The sequence below is a fragment of the Peromyscus eremicus genome, chromosome 4 (assembly GCF_949786415.1).
Source record: "Peromyscus eremicus chromosome 4, PerEre_H2_v1, whole genome shotgun sequence".
Lineage (NCBI taxonomy): Eukaryota > Metazoa > Chordata > Mammalia > Rodentia > Cricetidae > Peromyscus > Peromyscus eremicus.
The window spans coordinates 83,906,221-83,928,477 of NC_081419.1; the positions used below are offsets into that span (position 1 = coordinate 83,906,221).

The 22,257-nt window shown below is 35.4% G+C and overlaps 1 protein-coding gene across 3 annotated transcripts in view; it reads left to right on the plus strand.

The window, feature by feature from the left end:
• The window catches only part of Kif18a (kinesin family member 18A), a 65,531-nt gene that overhangs the window by 15,992 nt on the left and 27,282 nt on the right, over positions 1-22,257 (plus strand). For all 3 annotated transcript variants that reach the window (XM_059261070.1, XM_059261068.1, XM_059261069.1), the window contains exons 7-13: positions 2,544-2,720; positions 3,967-4,041; positions 4,253-4,365; positions 7,752-7,914; positions 12,288-12,452; positions 16,335-16,456; positions 21,115-21,350. In XM_059261070.1, coding sequence (XP_059117053.1) covers positions 2,544-2,720; positions 3,967-4,041; positions 4,253-4,365; positions 7,752-7,914; positions 12,288-12,452; positions 16,335-16,456; positions 21,115-21,350 — 1,051 coding nt within the window. The remainder of the gene's footprint in view (positions 1-2,543; positions 2,721-3,966; positions 4,042-4,252; positions 4,366-7,751; positions 7,915-12,287; positions 12,453-16,334; positions 16,457-21,114; positions 21,351-22,257) is intronic.

Below are 22,257 nucleotides of genomic sequence, written 5' to 3' on the forward strand. Positions count from 1 at the left end.
TTTCTAGAACATGTTGTAGATATAACTCATAGGCATAAGTGACTCTGAGGTATCAAACAGGGCTGCATAAGATTCATTTTATGTTTGTTATTTTGTGAGAGGGTGTGTGTGTGTTGGGGGGTGCACATTTTTGTGGTACTTGAACCAATATACCCAATAGAACCCAATACCTCACATGTGCTAGGAAAGTACAAGTACCTCTGGTTGTACCAGAATCGCAAATGAGTTGATTAATCTGGTCTTGGACTTATAACCTCTTGTCTCAGCCTCCGTTAGCTGTAATTATAGGCCTATTCCACCAGACTCAGCAATGGTTCCTTTTTTTCAGTCACTCAACTTTGAACTTCATTGTAAGCAAATATTCAATGATCACTAGACAGCAAGAATGATAATTGAATTGACATGAAGACATTTAAAAAAAAAATTTAGAGCGACACTGTCTAGTTAGTATTTTATAATATACTGTGAAATTGAAGTAATCCAAAAGAGTGAAGGAAGAGACTTAAGGTCTAAAGTATAATTATGTAATAGGATGGTTACTAAATGCTTTCAGACATTTAAAACCGTTTTGCATGCTTTGTGTACCAGACGTAGTTAACTAGTAGATAGTATATTTGACAGTACAGTATGTTGTTTTTGAAATGTGGTAATTGAAGCTAAAGTCTTAAAAACCTTAGGAAAATTACTGTTAAGTTGTTGAAGGTGTTATTTTAATTTAGAATAATGTATTTTAAAATTATTAGAAAGATTTTCTTAAGAGAAAAAGTTACTAAAATAACCTGACCTTTGAAAAAGCAGCATGTTATAATATGGACTTGTAAAGTTAAGCCATCAAAGTAGAGGATGTTTGCCATAATTTCCACTTCTCTTAGATGAAAGTTATATAATGATAGCATTGATTCACCCACCCACCCCCATGGGATTTCTGCATGTAGTTTTGGTGCCTGTCCTGGATCTCAGTCTGTAGACCAGGCTGGCCTCGAACTCACAGAGATTCGCCTGGCTCTGTCTCCTGAGTGCTGGGATTAAAGGCATGGGACTGCCGCCCAACAATAGCATTGATTTTTAACATTAATGAATCTTTATATAAAATTTGTGCTTTTTGCAAAGTTTCATGTTAAATTTTTAATGTAGCTTTTTAATGAAATATTAAATATTTTAATTAAATATTTAATGAAATATTTTATTATATTTATTTCTTTGTGTGTGTATGTGTATTATCTGTGTGAGCACACCCTTTCATGCATGTGTGGAGGTCAGAGGTTTGGTTATTATCTATTTATTTTGTGGTTAAATCTCTTTTAAAGGTTAGTAGAACTGCTTTTATAAAGGATTCTTTTTTCGAAATAGATTTAGATTCATAGAAGAGTTCATAAGATGATGCACATTGCTTAGTCCTACCTCAACTTGATATGCATGCTTTGTTGATCCTAGTGGGAGGACTGCCCCTTTCTGAACAGAAACAGAGGAAGAGTGGATTGAGGGAGGGGAGCGGAGTTGGAGGAAATGGGAGGAGAGGAGAGAGGGGAGACTGAGGTTGGGATGTAAAATCAATGAATTTAATTAATTAAAAAAAGAACAGAAATTAACAGTTGTGATCTGACCTAGCAACTCAGAGCCTAAGAAACCATACTATGACTATGTATGTAAAAAATGTGAAAGCAAGCAGTCCCTAGTGTAATGAATAAACAATGCTAACATGATACCCTATTACTTTTAGAAAGATTGATTGATTGATCTAAGATCATTGGTGGGGACAATCACTTAGAGATTTTTGAAGGATGAACACAACCTTATATGTCGCACTTTTTGTTATCAACACCTTCATAAGTGGCCAATAAACAAGAAACAATGCTTATTTTAAAGAAAAAAAAAAAGATGATGCACATCTTAAATATGTATCTCATGCATAGTTTCCCTGTTAACCTTGGGTTCTTTGGATTTGGCGTGATTTTTGTTGGGTTTTTGTTGTTGTTGTTGTTGTTTGTTTGTTTGGGTTTTTTAAATTTTGTTTGGGGTAATATAATCTTGCTTTGCCATTCAAGCTACCTACCAAGAAGGTGGGTTTACTGGCACATGTCACTTGTTGTCACACCAACCTTGTGTCGTCTTTTCAAATGTAAAGTGTCACCTACAACTAAAAAAAAGCAATCTTGATATTTGTTTTGTTGTGAGATTTTGTACTTAAAGATGTCAATTTCAGATGGAATTGTAAAATTTTTATTTACTTATTGTGTGTATATAAATATTCATGATGTTGAGGTCAAAGGACAACTTCTCAGAGTCAGTTCTCCCTTTTGCCATGTGAGTTCCAGGGATTGCTTTGAGGACTTGAGGCAGGCAGCCACCTTTCTTTACCCACTGAGCCTCCTGTCAGCTTGAGATAGGACTTTCATAATAGTCACTGAGTAGTCAAGATTCATTTGCATCAGTCCAGCACCATTTATATCGTTGGGCATTGCTTAAATTCTTGTAGTGAAATAGTAGTCAGTTTTCATTTATATGTGGAAAATGGAATAAGAATTCTTGTTTTGTTCTTTCAGAGAAGGAATCAGCATATTCCTTACAGAAATAGTAAGCTTACTCGCTTGTTGAAGGATTCTCTGGGAGGAAACTGCCAAACTATAATGATTGCTGCTGTTAGTCCTTCCTCTTTATTCTACGATGACACATATAACACTCTTAAGTATGCTAATCGTGCAAAAGACATTAAATCATCTGTAAGTGCATTTACTTTGACTTTGTTGTGAGACTATTGGGTATATGTTATTTTTATAACTCTAATTAAAGTCTTAATTAGGGTCATGTTTCTGTTAATGAATTTGGCAATATGAGTTAACAAATGTCCTACCTGGCTATGGAACTTTAACTTAGTCACATTTTTGCATCTTGATTACTTATGCAGTGGATATTGTTATTCATTCTTATGGATGCTAGAGTACTTCGTTGATGCCTTTTCCTTCTCTTCACATCATGGCATGTGGTGTTTGGATGTCATTATGGGATCATTAGCCAAAGATTTGATATATTTACGTTTTTTTATTTAATGTAATAAATACTTATAGGTGATAATTGCAGTTTATCTGAGCACCAACTAATAATACCAACCTTGGTTTATAACATTCTTTACAAATGAATTTTCACATGCATAATATTGTGCTAAATCAAGGAGTATAACACTGACTAGTTAGGGAAATGTTCTTTGCCTAAATTTTGGGATACTTTAAAAAACATGCAGGTTAAAACATACCTACTTTAAAATTGCAGGACCTTGGGTTAGGAAAGACCTCAGTTGATATGATGTCCCCTTGACGACTCCCTTTCCTCCTTTACGTGTCTGAAGATAAGCAGTGTGACACCCTATGAAAAATGTCCAGATGCTATTTATGTGAAAGGCCAAACTATATGAGTATACAAAGATTTTCACACATTTTTCAGGTTCTCTCTCCAACCCATTGTGGAGGTTTCTAGTTTTGTTTTTTATGCTCAATTTTACAACTGTATAGGCCAAAGCTTGAAGAGCTTTAGGTATTTGATTCTAACTCACTTAAAGAAGAAATTTCCAGAATATTAAAAACCACCTATGTTTGATTTTCTTCTCACTATTCTATAAATGTCAATGGTGTCATACTGTTGTAGAAAATATGAAAAATAATAAAAAACTAATGTGAATTCAAGCATGAAACAGAATTCTGAATTTTTTAAAAGAACAAAGAAAATAGGCAATTTTTTTTATTATATTGTGCATAAATAGGTAAGGTTTTTTTTTCGTAAGCCAATTTGTTTATAATATCATACATACTCTTCTTGTCACGGATTTTAAATATGGTCATAATTAATCATGATGCTCACATAGTTGTAGTTGTCAAAAAGTCAAAATTGGTGGAACCATATTAATGAGATACAATGCCATTTCATGCTATATTTAACTGTGTGATTATAATCATAGTTTCTATCTTTTGGCAGTTGAAGAGCAATGTTGTTAACGTCAGCAGTCACATATCTCAATACGTAAAGATCTGTAATGTGCAGAAAGCAGAGGTATGTCTACTGTTCTCAGTGATCCGATAGTTTCCTGCAGTTCTTCCCTTAAGGGATGCTTTATTCCTTGTTGTCTCAAATTTAATGCATTTTCTATTATAGTGGAAATCTGGTTTATTTGATTACTATTCATAGCTGAACTTTTGCTGTGGCCATGTAAGATGGAGACAAATAATTTGATTTGTATTTTAATTAGTGTTTTCTCTGCTAGATTTTAATGCTGAAAGAAAAACTAAAAGCCTATGAAGAACAGAAAGCCTTGACTGACAAAAATGACTGTGAAAAATTGATACATTCAAATACTCAAGACAAAGAAATTGAAAGGTAAAACTATTAAGCTCTCTCGAGGAATATGTAGCTATGTTTTTATTAATCATCACTTTTTGTTATGTATCATATATGTATACCTCCATATACACAGTCAGTTGAGTTCAGGAAATTCATTTGTTTGTTCTTTGTATTGGATACTTTGGAAAGCAGTTCTTTTGCTTTTACAGATAGTTAGGAAAACCAGAAGAAAAAGCTAGTTTTGTCCTGCTTGAAGTTTATTTTGAACAGTGCTTTTTTTGCCATTAGTACTTGTATAGTTTTATGAAAATATGATCTGTTAATATTGATTCTATATATATGTACTAATTCACTTACCAGTTTTAAATTATTATCTGAGTGAGCTCCTCAGTGATGTAGAAGGATAGAATACCCACTATCTTTCTTTCACCCCTGAAGATTTGTTTTTCTTGGTCTGTTTTCTCTGAGTCAACTTGTATACTTGTCCTAATTGATAGAGGAGAAAAGTCCTTTTGAATACTATATTATTGACTGCTGTCATTTTGTTTTCCTCCGTAAACCTCATGTACAGTTTTGTAGATTATGTTGAATTTTAGAGTATTAATTTCACCTGATCACTATAACACTTTTTACAATAGAATTAAAAGAGGTATTGTTTCTTCAGTTACAGAGTGTAGTAGGAACTCCGAAATTTAAATTATATTGAAATTGTGTGCATGCGTGTGTGTGTGTGTGTGTGTGTGTCTGTGTGTGTCTGTGTGTGTCTGTGTGTGTGCAGGTGCAGATAGGTGTAAGTCAGTAAGCCGGGAGGTCATTAGGCTTGTCCAAAAAGCACTTTTACCCACTGGATCATCTCAGTGGCCCAGAAGTATTAGGCTTTGTCTAGTATTCTCATACTATGCCATCTTGCAAACATCACATATAATTCTGACAGTTATTTATTTCTGTTGGTGACAAAGGTCAGTTTTGCACATCTCGTTAGGTTTCCCTGTGTGCTGTTAAAGTGCAAGAGCACTGAGCATACTTGTTTTTCCCTTACGTTGAAATTGTTTTATCTCCGGAGTAATCCATTACAACATTAAATTGTTGTTATTTCATTTGGAATATAAATGTTTAATTCCACACAAATTGTCTCATCTTAAAAAGTATATGTTTCCTTGTTCCTCGTTTGTTTGTTTGTTTGTTTATTGAGGCAGGGTTTTTCTGTATAGTCCTGGCTTTCCTAGAACTTGCTCTGTAGACTAGGCTGGCCTTGAACTCAGATCCTGCCTCTGCCTCCTGAATTGGGATTAAAGGTGTAGGCTACCACCTTCCAGCTCTTATTTATTCTTATCAAAGAAAACTTCTACTCTGATGTAATGTTGTAGTTAATATTTAATTTTGTTAGTTAAACATGACAGTACAAGTTTCTTGGAAATTAAACTACCAGTTTTCCAAAGCTAGAGTGATTACTTTTATAAATTTGTCAACATCAACCATGTGTAATTTGTCAATTAAATTGTACTTCCAGCTACTTCGGATTCTGAGGCAGAAGGATTGCAGTTTCAAGCCAAGATTGGGAAACTTAGGGTGATTTTATCCCAAAATTGAAAGCATAGACACAGTTATGGTGCTATAGCTCATGTGGGAGTTCTCGTCTAGCATGTGTGAGCCCTAGGTTCAGTCCTGGGTGCCACAGTTCTGGTGGGGGAGGAGGTGGACTTACAAATTAGGAAACTTTTTTGTAGTTGATGAGTTTAAATCATTCAACCCTCTCTCTGTCTCTCTCTGTAACATTTTAATTGTGTGTATGTTGGGGCGGGATATATATGCATGTGTGTGCACATGATACAGGTGTCCAGGGAAGTCAGAGGCATTGGATTCCTCTGGAGCACAGGCAGTTGTTATCCATACAAAATTTTGCTTTCGATATTTTTGTGCATTTTCTGGAGACAATGTGAAAATATGCAGTATTTTCTGACTCCAAAATTTTTGTAAAGCCAGTATACAAAAGGGAATGATAAAAAGAAAATATAACTGTTCTTTGTAAACAACAATTGTAAAAATTCTACTGTGACTATACCAAGGAAATGGTATGGTCTAATTCCTTACGTCTCACCTAAAAATATTAGTGCAAAATTTTGTTTTCTAGTTAATTTAGATGTTATAAATGACTAGAAAATACTACTCTTCTCTTAGGATTTATTTCTGTTTTATTTCAGGTTTTTTTTTTTAAGATGCTACCTAGAAACCCTTGATGGCGATTACTTTCTTTCCTTAATAAACACTGAACACCAAGTAAAGTGTTTAGACCACAAAATTGCAAATTTGACAGTATTCAACTCTGTCCTTGAATCAAAAAGTTATACAAACTAAGCTATTATCTTGGGGTATAACCTAATGATAACTTACCAGTTCCTTTACTGGCACTAGCAATGATGTAATATAGTACAGTGAAATCACAGTGTCTGCATGTGCTTCCTATGAAATACTCATCAGGTTAGTAAAACTGCAGGAAAGTCAGTGGACTGTGGTTTATTGTCACTCCCAGGAGAGTTTCATTAAGAACTACTGACGTACGTTGGTAGTACCTTTACCACAGATCCTTACAAATATATCCAAAACTGCCCAAAGAACATTTATTTTTAAATGCACAGGCTTGATTTTATTTTAAAGGCTTTGTAGTTAATTTTCTTAGATAATTTTGCCTGTGTGAGATTGTTCATAAGAGTAAAATATTGTGACCAGTGTTCTGTTTGCCCTAGAAGTTGCCAAACTGTGTGTTTCCTCAGTTTTTCATAGGAATTATTCAGTTTCGAGTCGTTGGTTCCTTGGGGTCTAATAAACTCCACAAATTTGATTCTTTATTTTGCCCTTTGGAGAAGGAAACCACAACCACATTTCTAGGTTTGCCACATTGTTAACTTGGATGTTTTGGGTCTTGCCAGTGTCAGCTGACTGTTTGCCAAGCTGTAGGGGGTACCTAACCTTATGGTGTGTTTTCACTATAATAATCTTTGAGGCTAAAACTGGTTCTCTCATTTTCCCTAGGGGGCCGTGGAGATACCATATGATAATGCCTCCTATTGCTTTTTCTTCACAGTAAGCCAACACCAAACAGCACATGATGCTCTGTTGCTAACAGGGCTGTGAGAATTGTCATAGTACAGATCCAGATAAAATGCAGCATATTACTAATATCAGGGGCCTTGTGACACCTAAATATTTAAATAACATGATTTTCTTTGCAGCAGGAAGAAACCTACACTCATAGAAATAAAGTTGATACTCCCTTTAAACATTTTTGTGCTAGGAGAAAGTTGTTCTGACCTACCAACTATTTATCATTGTGTATAGTCTGAGTGATACCATGTTATTTAAGAAAGCTATATATTAGATAATAGAAACTTAATGACATATAATGTTGTGTTTTATTTTGGTAGATTTCAAGAAATTCTGAAGTGCTTGTTCCAGAATCGAGAAGGAATCAGGCAAGAATATCTGAAGTTAGAAATGTTGCTTAAAGAAAATGAACTAAAGTCATTCTATCAACAGCAGTGCCATAAGCAAATAGAGAGGATGTGTTCCGAAGACAAGGTAGAAAAGGTACTTTACTAATTTATGCCTAAACTACAGAGAACATGGAAATCTAATTCTAGAAATTTTATAAGCACCGTGTCTTACTCATCCATTCTCTGAAAAACTTGGAAATACTGTGGGAACCAGAGGAAACTTTAAAAAGCAAACTTTATTTGCACTTGTTCCTCTTTTGAGAGCCTATGAGTCCTTAGGGACAGGAGAGGCAGCCTGTGCAGATTCAGGCGACACTTTACAACTTAGGCCAAGAGTTTTTTTTTTTTTTTTATTCAGAATCTTGCTAGGAATTACTGCATGATCCTAATAAAGACCTAACCAGCTTTCAGTATTTTGTACTGTTGTTTCTAAATACAGTGATGAGCTACTCTCCTCCAACTACACAGACTGCTCTCACTGCCCTACCTTTGATTTGAACCACTAACAATGCAACGGCTTTAAAAAAAGGAACTTTCAAATACAACTAGAAAGTGCAGAGATCTACACCCTTCATAATGTGGGAGAAAAAGATATGTCAGGGGGAAAAGGGTAAGGGGAAAGAAAAAGTGTCTTGTTTGAAGATTTATTAATGGTATGCATTCCAAAATGGTCATGGTCTAAGCTTTAAACACTATATATTTTACTTAGAAAATATGTAAAGTTGACAAATAAAATGACATCAAACCAGTGCTACCTCTGGGAAACCTTGCAAAAGCAATGCAAAACTACTGAGAAATAAACCTTCAACTCTATCTCTTACATTCACCGTAGGTAAGAGTCAACAGACTTAGCATACAAGACAGAAACCTCAAGAATTTAGACACTAGAGTAATCTAATGGAAACTGTAAACATGGGTAGTCTTCAAAAAAGAACAGAAGAAAAAAAAATCAAAGATAAAGGCACTACCAATAAGGAATACCTAAATGGGAGGGTCACAACACGAAGGAAGCAAATGAAATTTTTAGAAATTAAAGAATTTATTCACTAGAATTAAAAAAAAAAAACTCACATTATCATACAGTACCAGGCAATGCTTAGGCGTTTTACATATATTAATTCACCTAGCTGTCAGAAAACTCCATGAGGTATTTAATATTCTCCTTTCTAAGCAAGGCCACAGGAGGTCATTTTTTAAAAAGTAGTATAGGACCATAGGTAGCTGAGCTATGATTTAAACTCTAGTAGGCAAATGCTAGAACTTGTACTTTAGCTCTGCATTTTTGCACTATAGAAATCAATATTTAAAAACGGGAAAACAGATCTAAGAAATTAAAACCAAATATAACAGATAATGTAAGAACAAGGTGTTCTCCTATTTTAAGCCTAGGACCCCAGCACTTGAATTCATGTCTCCACATTTAGGATGGTTTTTCCTTCCTCACGTTTAGGATGGTTTTTCCTTCCTCACTTAAACCTATCTGCAAACATTCTGAGAACTTTCCCAAATGCTTTTATCTTAAGTTAATGGTTCTCAACCTACGGGTCTCAACCTCTTTGGGAGTTGAACGACAACCCTTTCACAAGGGTTGCTTAAGACCATTGGAAAACACAGATATTTACATTATGCCTCATAATAGTAGCAAAATACAGTTATGAAGTAGCAACAAAAATAATTTTGTGGTTTGGGGGTCATCACAAAATGAGGAACCTGTATTAAAGGCCGCAGCATGAGGAAAGTTGAGACCCACTGTCTTTATTCTAAATCCTGTCAAATTGACAATCATGACTGTCCCACCATATTAGTAGTGGGGTGGTTTTTTGTTTGTTTGTTTGTTTGTTTGTTTATTCTGTTTTGTTTTTGTACAAAGCAATATTGACACCTAAAATTTTAGAATTGTGTTTTCTATCTGAAGACCTGTTTTATTCTGAACATTTTGTTCATTGAATGTATAAAGTTCTTTCAGCCTCAATGGGGAAATGTGCCACTTTTATGTCCTGGATGCCAATCACTAGGGAGTGCATTTGATGAGCATTTGAAGTCAAAAGTCAAAATTGTGCTTCTTAAGTTTTCAGTTAGAGCCAGCCATTCTGGTGTTCAGTATTGTCTTCACAACCATAGAATTGTCTTCATGTCCATAGATCACTTCTTGACCACATTTCTAGAGTCACAATAACAGTTGCAAATGTTAAGGCAAAGTAAATGTAATTTAGCAGCTACCTTCAAGCAGGGATAACCCCTTTATCTTCGTTTTTGAGAAGATAAAGTGACTGAAGACCCATTGAGATTGACTTGCCTGAGTTTTCACACTTTCTGAATAGCAGAAGAAAGTCAGAATGTCACATCGCCCACTTCATGCTGTGGCACTCTCTAAGCTTCGAGTTTAGGACCCTTTTCTATCATTAAAACTTATCTAGGACTTCAAAGACATTTGTTTATAGAGACTCTGTCTACTAATATTGTATTAGAAATTACTAATGTGATTTACAGAAATACTTGTTTTATTTATTTTTTTAATCTTTTTTATTTAGTTTTTTTTGGGGGGGGGGCTTCTAGATAGAGTTTTTCTATATAACACCCCTAGCTGTCCTAGAACTCACTCTGTAGACCAGGCTGGCCACAAACTCACAGAGATCTGTCTGCCTCTGCCACCCAAGCGCTGGGATTAAAGGTGTGCACCACCACCACCCGACAAAATACTTGTTTTCTTATAATTATAGTTTTATGAAGATAACTGATTGTTTTCCAAAACAAATGACAGCTTGTGAGAGCAACAGCATTGTTTTACCTCCTTCCAGCTCTATGCCTGTCTGCATGACAGTTGTGTTCTCTTATCTGCTTCTGTGATATTCCGTAGTACCTTATACCTCTCTTAGCTCCTGGAAACTCTTATCCTGATGTACCATTTGGAATTTAAAAGGCTGGCTGGAGAGATGGCTCAGTGGTAGAGCACTTGTTACTCTTGCAAAAGACCTGGGTTCAGTTTCTAACACCCATGTGATTGATGTCTCACAGCCATCTGTAACTTCAGTTTTTGGTAACCTTATGGCCTTTTGTGACCTCTCTCAGCACAGGAATGCACATGGTGTATGTTCTTACATCCAAGCAAAGTGCTCATACACATTCAAATCAGTCTTTTTAAAGTTTTGTAAAGACTCAAAACTTATTTTGATCCAGTAGATGCTCTGAAAAGACCCCAGGCATCTTCGTATGAGAACTACGGTACCTTCCAGTTTCCCCCAAAGTTCAAGGACTTTTGCAGTGTGCATTTGTTGTTAGCCTTTCGTATTCCATCCTTCCTCTGTGGGAGCAGACAGGTATTTTGGTTGTTTGAGCAGCTGTTTTGTTTTGCTAAGGTCTTGCCATGAGAAAAAGAATGATGTAGGATCTGTTAGAGAAGTGACAATAAGAGCTAAGAACTTTGATGACAGTGACAGTGCTCATCAACCCCAGCCCCTGATCATTGGACTCTAGTCTTCTGTCGGTCTGCTTCTCCTTCACCATTTTGTTTTCCATGAAGGGAAGTTAAATGAAGTGTCTAGGTATCTGGAATCTGTCTGTGGCTTACTGGCAACCACAGTGGCTTAACACTCAATATTTAGAAGCTAATATCCTCCACCAAAATGAAACTGCTCTGAATTTGCTTATGTCATCTGCCTGAAAATATTAATAATTAATAATTTTTAGAAACATTAAAAACAATGATTTATTACCTGAGGAAGATAGGGTCTTTGACCAAGTACACACAGCTCTGTTCTTTATTTGTTGCTGCCTGGACTCTGCTTCAGAACCAGCTGCAAGTGTTCTAATCTCTGAGGACTGATTGGTTCAGGTATACCCCTCATTTATGGTAATCATTTAGTTTGGTGTCCATTGGCAAATTACCAAGACCAAGCTATTCTGACCCAAATGGCTCCCATGTCAGCATACATAGCCTTTGGGGGAGAAAAATCAGCCAAATCTGACCAAAGCTATTTGTGAAGATGTAAAATACCAAAGACACTCAGTCTCCATTATGGTACCCAGCCTGACCATAGTTGAGGTTAGGTATTGATAAATGCTCCAATACTTTTTTCTCTGTCATTTAGAGCAGACAAATTAGATCAGTACAACTTTTTTTTTCGTCATATCTTTCAGACAAGAACGGAGTGTGCATGCTTTTTTGAGTAAGGAAATCATGGAATTTATCTAACCTTATATGAACTTTACAAATGTATCATACAAAAAAAAAGTTATAGTTTTCCATTTGACCACTACACTTCTTAAAACCATAAACTCTCAAGATGTAATTTTTATTAAATGACTCATAACTGATTTCCTATTTTGCTATGATATTTTAATAGGGAAATAGCAGCATGGCTTAACATTTTGTACTATACCAACATAAGCAAATGTGTAACTTTTTGAGTGTTGTACACATCAGATATAAGAATTAGTTATATTATTAAATACATTGTTGTGTTTCAGGCCACTTGCAAACGAGATCACAGACTTGAAAAGTTGAAAACTGTTCGCTGTTTCCTAGAGAAAAAGAAGGAAGAAGTGTTGAAACAATTTGATGAGAATACTAATTGGCTTCATCGAGTGGAAAGTGAAATGAGACTCTTGGGTCAAAATGGTGACATTCCAGAGGTACAAATATGTATATGTAGTTAGATTTAATCCTAGAAACTGAGCTCCTTAAATTTCTTATATTTCTTGTTGAGTAAATAGCTTTCATATGACAACGGTTGCCCTATTTCTCTGAGATTTAATTAGTTCACTTTACTGTTTTTAATGACTATATCTTCAACTCACTAATTACCTAATTGGTTTGTGGTTTTGGTTTTCAGAAGGGTCAATTTATTTTTAAGTGGTTTTTAAGTAACTGTCCTTTGTGAAGTAACTCTTAAGTTAGAATTAAGCAATTCTGTTTCAATCTAGTCAAGGCTTCATCATCTAGGCCTCTTAAACTTTTCCACTCACAAGCTCTTTTTACCTTAGTAATTTTTCTGTCATCCAGAATATGTAAGTATGTAATAGATATACAGATCAAGAGTTTACACATTATAAATAATAGAGGAATTTATTTTAAAGCAGTAGTTCTTTGGAGAGTGAAAAGTTGTGTGTGTGCCATTAAAGGCAGAAGCAAATTTGAATACTAATGAAGTAAATGATCTTATTAATAGGGCAACTTTTCAGAATTCATCAGGGTTTTTTGTTTGTTTGTTTGTTTTTTAATGATCTGGAATAGCAAGAATGTTACCTTTTTTATAATGCATAGTACAAAATGGCAGAGGTTTACTTAGGGCCATTTTAGAAATGATTGGAAGTTATTTCATGATCACAGCAAGCCAAAAGTCATTTACTGATGTTTTATGAAATTCATTCAACATCTCAAATAATACAATGAGATGATGCAAAAATTTGAAACTTAGATGCTGAGGAACAACAGTAAGAAAGTCTTTATTTTCCGTAAGTAAACCATTGTGTTTTTATAGAATAGAAATCTTTGTATGTACAGTAAAAGCACTACAGTTCTTAACATGCAGGAGTCTTGAATGAGAGCCAGTGTGTTTCAGACAGCTTTCATTGGCATTACCCAGTGCAGAGTGCTATGTATTAAGGACTCGGTTTTACAATGAAGTTGTGATTCGGTGTGAGGATATGCAGCCAGAAACACATCTTCCTATTTACACATTTGATAGTGAATTAATTTGTGATCATTGGGTGATCAAAGCCTTTTACTGTGGCTATGTTATTCTTCGCACCCACATTCAGGTTCGTAGCCCAATATGGGAGTGCACTCACCAGTTAAGAAGGTAGGAAGTGGATAGTTTAAGTTTTAAACTTGATACATTCATTTAGAAATTAGCTAAAGTATTTGTAGTTTTAACATATTGCCTTTTTCAACATTGTAGTACTTATAGAGTTAATATTATTTGAGTTATTAATATTGAATTTAGTTTTTTAATATTCTCACATATAATTTTTCAAATAATCTAGAATTTTTGTTTGTTGTTTGTTGAGAGATCTAGGTAGCCCTGGCTGGCTTGAAACTCATTATGAGGACCAAGCCGGCCTTGAATTCATAGAGATCTACCTGCCTTTGTCTCTCCCAGTCTCTACCACACTCTGCCTATCCGAAGATACTTCCAGCAGTATTTCTGTACACAGACTATAAGCCAGTATTTTTAGTCCTTTTTATATTTTATTATAGATAACACAAGAAAAGAAAGCCAACACTTTGTAGTTATACCACCTGACTCCTCAGTTCTATTTTTGTAAGATGTTTCACAGCTAAAACAATTATCTAGTCATAAGCACTTACTTCCTGTATAAACAAAATGTGAGGTGACTTCATGGAGAGACTTAACCCAAGGTCCAGCAACTCATGACAAACACTACTTTATGAATTTGAAATGAATGCTGTTTTCACTATACCGTCCTTCATTATCTGCTTTTTAATCACACGTCTTTATCCAGCAGTACAATTGTAATTCATACTACCAACTCCCCCACCCCCGTTATCATACTGAAACACTTGACCTTTCTGATTTTCTCTACTACAACCAACCTAAAAATTTGAGGGCTACCATTGACAGTATCGCCCTTTCATGTCTTGCCCCTACTGTAAACTATGATGGCTGACCAAACCTGGTGCAATCTGGCCCCTCGTGTTTCTGAAGCTGGCTATTACCTCCCATTGTACTCTCTACTTCAGTTGGTGTTAGCTGACTTGTACTTCTTGTACTTGTGGTCTTCTCTTCAGATGTGATCACTGGTGTACTGAGACAAGAACGCACTAAAATTGCAATCTTGGTTTTCCCCAAGGCCTATGATAACTGGGTAGGAAGAGTGGTTGCAGAGGATAAAAGGAAGAGCTGGGTTTTATTGTTTGGTTTGTTGTTTTGTTAGGAAAACAGTTGGAACTATTTGGAAAACATGTTTCCGCACTTATTTGATTTTCTAACTAAAAAACTATAAGGAGATGATGTAAGATGAATCAGTTCAGCTCTTACACTTTAGTCAAGTAAACTGATCTCCATAAAGGCCATGTATTTGGCTTGAGCTGACATTTGTTTTAAGACTGAGCATATCCCTAAAAATCAAATGACTCATAGGTCAATCCTCTAGACATATCCTGATTCCATAAAAAGTGTTTTTATCTAAAATACATGATATATTTCTTGAGGTATAAAGGTGAATTATGTAAATGAATTGTGCTGGCTAGTTTTATGTCAGCTGGATGCAAACGAAAGTCATTTTTAAAGACAAAACCTCAATTGAGAAAATGGCCCCTGCCAGACTTGCCTGTAGGCAAGCCTGTGCTACATTTTCTTGAATCTCAAAGTCCCTACTTAGCACTGGTGCAGGAAGTATTTCATATTTAACAAACCTGCTGAAGAGCCTACATTCCTTTGTCATTACTACAACAATAATATTTTATGTCTCCTCCTTTGATCTTTAGCATAATAAATTGATAATCATAAAAATAACCCCAACCCCTCCCCTCCAAAAAAAACATCTAAATCTATACTTTAGACAATCCATGTTTAACTGTAGACTAGAAGGAGTATGAAAAAAAAATTCAACTAGAATATCAAATTTTTTACTAGAAGAAGAATTCCAGGCATAGCTGTACTGTTTATTAGATTGCTAGCTTACCAATCCAAATGTTCCCAGGAATACATTTTTTCATTTCACAATTAAAGATGCTAACACTGCTGGGTTTTTTTTGTTTGTTTTTGTTTTTTGGGTTTTTTTTTTTTATACTTTTCTAAATCCTCTGAGCTGATATTTTTTTGTATTTAGGATTTAATGAATTTCAGGAAAAGTGATTAAATTATAAGGGATAAATTAGAGAGTACCTGGCCCTAGATAGAAGAGCATTGAGAAAATGGAAATATTCAAAAGACTTTTTATTCTTTTTCTAAGGTGAAGCTTGTAGGAATATAAGGGGTAAGAGAGAAAGAGAGAGAATTATATAGTATGCAACTCAACACTGGGCCTGTATACTGAGCTAACCTGATCATAGTCCATCCTTGGATGAACCTTACCTTCTAGTAGAAATGGAACTACAGAGTGAATCCATAGCATTCTTATTGGTCAGTGCTATTGCAGTGTTGGAAGATAAGGATTGCCCATCTTTAAATATAATATTCAAGGAATGCCTCTTTTGGTGGTAGCATTTAAGTAAAAACTTCTGGTACAACTGTATTTTCACAATATTGTGACCAAATTAGGTCAATGGAAAAGCTGTCATCATAGTATACTTTTTTCTAGATGCCTAACATCCATTTACTGAAGAAATTTAAACTGTTGCCTTGCTGGTAAGTTCTAGACTTACCTAGTTTTATGTTCAGCTTGACACAAACTAAACTCATTTGCACAAGATTTCTTACTGTCTAAATTTCTCAACATGTTTTTTGTATGTTTTTTAAAAAAGACCTTGTTGTCCACATGAATAAGTTATATTAAAATTAGCATAATTCTTTTAAAAATCTATAATACATTTTTCGTTATTGTCCCTAGGTACTCAGTAAAGATCTTCATTGTCACCATTTACACCTCCAGACCAAAGACCTGCAAACACAAATGGGACACATGAGAGCTCTAGCTTGTCTCCAGGAGCAGCAGCACAGGCAGACTGAAGCGTAAGTACAAGGCGTTGGACAGTGACCGATTTTATTGCTGCAGGAAACTGAAATTTGTCTGATAAGGGATTCATTAATTTGAATTGTTTGTCAGCACCAGGAAACACACAGGAAGAAAACATTGAGAGAATGTGAAGGACGTGATTCTTTCCTAATAACTAATTTTTTATAATACTTCAGTTTTTCAATGAATTTTCCTTTTTAAGATTTTATGTTTTGTGCTAAAGAAATTAAAACTGCTATTAACATCAATTAAATTAGATCATTTTTAATTATTAGTAATTTCAGAATAATTTTTTGATGGGTTTGCCTTCTTAATCTTCTGCCTTCTGCACTCTTCCCAGTCTTCAGATGAAGTCTGGGTCCCTACCCAGGGCTTCAGCCCAGGCTGATGAGCCTCACCTGCACCTTGGCAACCTCTAAGCTTAGACCAGGAGACATCCTGTTTGCCAGCCAATCCTTCTGTAGGCACATGAGACATGCAATCAAAAGAAAAATCCATGTACTTAGATCTCATTACTATTACTAGCTTTTAATGAGCATCAGGTGTCTCGATTATTTTATAATCTTTATTAATTAATTTTCTTTGACAATTTCACAAATGTATGTTGTGACCATTCCCGCCATCTCCACTCTCTCTCATCTCAATGCTGTCTTCTACCCTTTCTTCCCCATAGATCACCTTTTCACCTTCCGTTCTATTTGGGGGTGTGTGTGTGTTTTTTTTTATTAATTGGTTTGGTTTGGTTTGATTTGGTGACCCAGCAAGTTTAACCAGACCCATCTGCATGATCATTAGTTTGGAGCTATCCACTGAAATATCCTGGGCTCAGCATTGGATACACAACTGAAGACAGTGATTCCCCCTTTCCCAGTTATTCAGTGGTAACTGGCAGGGCACCTGGAGGCCCTCTCCCTTCCTCAGTTGATTGGTGACAGGGCCAGTGTTGTAACAGCAGTTGTTATAAGTTCATGATTACAATGGCTGTATCGTCTAGAGGATAGCATTTGCAGCAGTTCTCCTCCCCCACCCCCACCCCAGCTCTGAGATACTTCCAGTGTCTTCTTACATGATGTTCCTTGAGCCTTAGAAAGGGTGGTGTAAATGCCTTATTTAGGGCTGAGCCCTCAGCCATCACTTTTTCTCAGCATCTTTGGCAGCTGCAACTGTCCAAATTCATCATTGTTCACTGCAGAGACTTCTCTGATTAAGGTTAATAGTAGCTTTTCATGCATGGGTATAAACATAGAAATTTATAAGGCAGTTAGATGCAATCAGTTTAATTCAACAGTAGTGAGTTACCCACTTAGCCTGTGACTCCCCTGGCATAGGTGCTAACCAGGCTTCAATCACAGGCATGAATTCAGTCACATGGATTGTGCTTCAAATCTAGTCAGATGGTTACCCTACCTTTTTTTTAATTAAATACCATTTTTCATTTATTTTACATACCAGCTGCGGTCTCCTCCCACCCACCCCCACCCCCGCCACTTTTGCACAGGTTGTGGCACATCTTGCCCAGAAAACTGGTGGGGTTTTGCTTTGTTTTTTGGACTCATTGGGTTCACAGCTGGTAAAACCACTGCAACCTTAATAGCATTCTCCAACACTTACATTCCACTAAATTAAAAAATAAAATCTACAAGAAATGGATGGATTTCTGCATGCATATAAGCCACCAAAATGAAGCAAAAATGAAATAAATAATTCAAACAGCAACAACAGTGAACCAACAATAAAAAGACCAGATGGATTTACTGCAGATTATATCAGACCTTCAAGGAACTAATACCAATGCAATACATATTGCTCTATAAATGGGAAAGGAAAGTAAGCTTCCAACTGTATGGAGGTAGCATTACCGTGATACCAAAACCCAGGTAAGTCCACACACGTACAAACTGTTATGATGAACACAGATGTAAAACATCTTGATATAATACTGACATACTGAATTTAAAATCACAACAGAAAGATTAGTCATCATGATCAAGTTAGCTTCATTTCAGAGATTGAGGGGTTCTGCATATATAAATCAATAAGTGTAATACATCACAAAATGGATAGAAATCATGATTATCTCCAGAAATACAGAAAAGGCCTTTGACAAAATCCTATGTCCCTTTATGGCATAAGTCAGGAGACGACACTGGATGTGCTACAGAATGCACAGAGCATATACTTCAGCATAATAAAGGCTATGTTTGACAGACCTGTAGCCAGCATGGTGTTAAATGGAGAAAAGCTCAAAGCATTCTCACTAAGATTAGAAATTTGACAAGGGTGACCATCCATTCTTTCCACTTCTGCTAACTATAGTAAGCAAGCCTGAGCTAGGGCATTAAAGCAGGATACGGGGTGATAAATATAAGAAAAGTCCAAGGTTCCCTACTTGAAGATGATATGGTTCTGTAAGTAAGAGAGCTTAATGACTTCGCTAAAAGCTCTTAAAACTGACCAACACTTTGCAGATAGTGGGATGCAAAATGAACACACTGCCACAGAAGCCTTCCTGTAACTCCAGTGACAGATATGGGAGTGAACCTAACCGTGAAAACAAAAGACCTCTACAATGAAAATTCTTAAAACACTGAGGAAACCAAAAGATCTCCCTTGGTCGTGGATTGGGAGATTTAGTGAAAATGACCAGAGTGTTTCTGTTTTTATGTGTTTTTATATTCACTACACAGCTCACTAATAGCATTTTTATTCTCAAATTTTTTAAGTGTACGATTTTCTTAAAAAGTGTAGCTTGATCTCTTTTGCCATCTTTTATAAATCAATTACAGTTTGTTAGGTAAGCATTGCTTTGAGGTTATATAAAAATGAGAGGTTTGTTTCTCTACGGGGCTGCCATTCAGAAATCCCATTAGCATTCCACAGGTATTCTCAAATTGCTCATGATTAATTTTCTATGCTTTTGACTTAAAGTAAGCTATTTTTAAGATGAAGAAAAACTGAATGATTATTTTATAAATGGGAGCTTACACTCTTTTCCCCCACTCATTGTAGATCTGCAGCTACAGCAAATCACCATCACTTGCTATCAAGTAACATGTAGGAGTTTAGACTTTCAGAGACATGGTAGTTTATTTTAACCCCACTGTGTTATTATACCAGACACAGAGATTGATATGCCTGAAATAAGCTTTTACCTTAATAATGAGATAAAATGGATTCTAACTGATTTCAAGAACTGATAAACCAAAACATCTCAAAAGCAATGTGGCATTGTAGAACATGAGTAAGTTTTTTGGACTCAATCTTTAATTCTGCTTATTTTAGCAATATATCCTTGTAGAAACTATATAGCATTGATAAGGCTTAGATTTTTTATTCATAAAAGTAAATTATTATGCAAACATAACATGGTACCTGATTCTTAAAACCATTCCCAGGTTTAATGATTTACTAGTGTTCATGAGATTAACAGTTATACTTAAAGCTGTGAGTTAGTTTAGCAAAACAATACAAAATAAAATCAGCAAAATGGAAAGGTATATAGTATAGTCTGGAAGAGACTGGACAATTAAATTTCAAGAATCTTGTTAAGTGCCAGACATGATGGTATTTGCCTTTAACTCTAGCATGACAGAGGCAGCTGCAGAAGGATTGTAAATTTGAGGCTCTCCTGATCTGTGTGGCAGTAGTAAGAGTCTAGCTTCAGAAAGGAAGAACCTTGTGCAGTGAGGCACAGGTTATGCTTAATTTCAGCAAAAAACTGTGACATCACATTGGAAATTGGATCCTGTCAGTGCCTCAGGGTTTCATTGGCGTGATTTCCTACACACCTCTATCTGATAGATAAAAATTTCAGACTTTCCAAAGGAAGGTTAGGCAGTCCTGATAATGTCTGTTGCTTAAATACACACTTTAAATAAAGTGAAACACTCGTCATTTCCAATCTGGAAATTATGGAACTATTCCTAACATCAAAAGCAAAGCTTTCCTAGCCCTTTCAGACCTAGTAATCTTACTCCACACAACAATACAGTTGCCAAAAGTACGGGGCTGTGTGAGTATCTCCTACTGTAGCTGTCCTTTTCAAAGATCCTCAGTCCCTTTCCAACACTCACTGCTAAAAATTGTTCACTTTATATCTCTTTCTGTGTAGTTACTGTATTAGATTGTGTATTCCCTATACCAAAATGTCCATAAGTTTGATATTGATGCAACTGTTGTAAGTCTAACTGTTTGGCCTATCAAGAAGCCATAGGTGAGTCATGATCCAAAAAGTGTCAGAGAGAGATTTAGGTCTTGTAAAATGACAGTGTCACACAGAAACTACTACAACCACTAATGAAGCCTGCTTTTCCTGATTTCCATCCAGGTTTCTCTTTATACTGGATGTATTAAATATATGTTGATCTGTTTGGGTGAATTACATTTTTTTACAAAGCAAATTTGAATTATGAAAAGATTTTCATATTGATGTCTACTAAGGGAGAGGCGGAAAGATAGTCTTTAGGAAAGGACATTTTGACCTCGCCTAGACTGGGTGCAGGCTTTGCAAGAGAATTTACCAAGTAACATAAAAGAAATCATAGGAAATCATTTTAATTATATTATAATACTTTGCTTGTTATACAAAAGAACCATAATAGTGTGTTTAAAACTTTGTGTTTCTTTCTCCTTTCTTGTCATCTTCTGTTTGTAGAGTATTGAATGCTTTACTTCCGGCCCTAAGAAAAATGTATTGCATGTCAAAAGAAACTGGCCTGTCAAATACTGCTTTTGATGCTGACTTCAAAGATATTGAGCATTTGGTAGAGAGGAAGAAGATGGTGGTTTGGGCTGACCAAACTACCGAACATTCAAACCAAAATGATCTTCCAGGGATTTCTCTTCTTATGACCTTCCCACAGCTCGCCCCAATTCAGTCTATTCCTTGTTGTAAGTACAACTTTTTATTTTACTCAGTAAGTGGTAGCATTATTTCTAAGGCGATTGTTTATATTCCAATCTACGGAACAGTTGATTTCTTTTTAATAGATCTAGTTATTTGGATGATTGCTAACAAAGAAGCTAGCTTTCAAGGAATTTTAGTTAACAAGAATCTCCCAGGACCTGCCAGCATGAATCTACTGATGTTCTGAGTAACTAGCAGTGTCATTTACTTCTCATTCTTATTTAAATTTTAACTTCAGTTGAAGACTAAAGTTTATAATAAATAATACTATATTCTATAATATGTAATACTCTAACCTTAAGAGTAACTAACACTATAGAATTTACTATTTTTCCTTTGACATTAATTATCTCTCATTTTTCTACAAAATTGTGCATAAGATACTTTCATTATGAAACTAATATAAAATCTTGGTTTAAAATAACACTTTCTAGCAATGTACAATACCAAGCAGAATGCCTTGTCTTTGAGATAACTGATGTTACCAATTTGGTGATCTTTATATGCTGTCTCTCACTTGAACATTCTGTCAGAGCTCTCTGAGTTCTTACACAAATATGTTTTTATTGGGTAAGCCTCGCTATTTGTTAGGTTTCACATGAATGCTAGCACATTACATTTTGGTCTGCAACTTTTCTCGGTTCCTTAGTTTTCTGTAAACATTTTAAGTGTACCTACATCAGGAATTTACCTCATTTAAAAGTTTGAGGACCTACAAAATAAAGTTGCAGTGATTTAATCAGTATTCTGTTGAATAGTGCATTAGAGATTATGTTGTGTATATTACTCAGAATTTGCGTTGCTGAGAACAGATACCTGAGAAAGGTTTTATTTTGATCAAAGATTTTGCAAAAGATTCAGTCCATGGTCACCTGAGCAGATCATACTGTG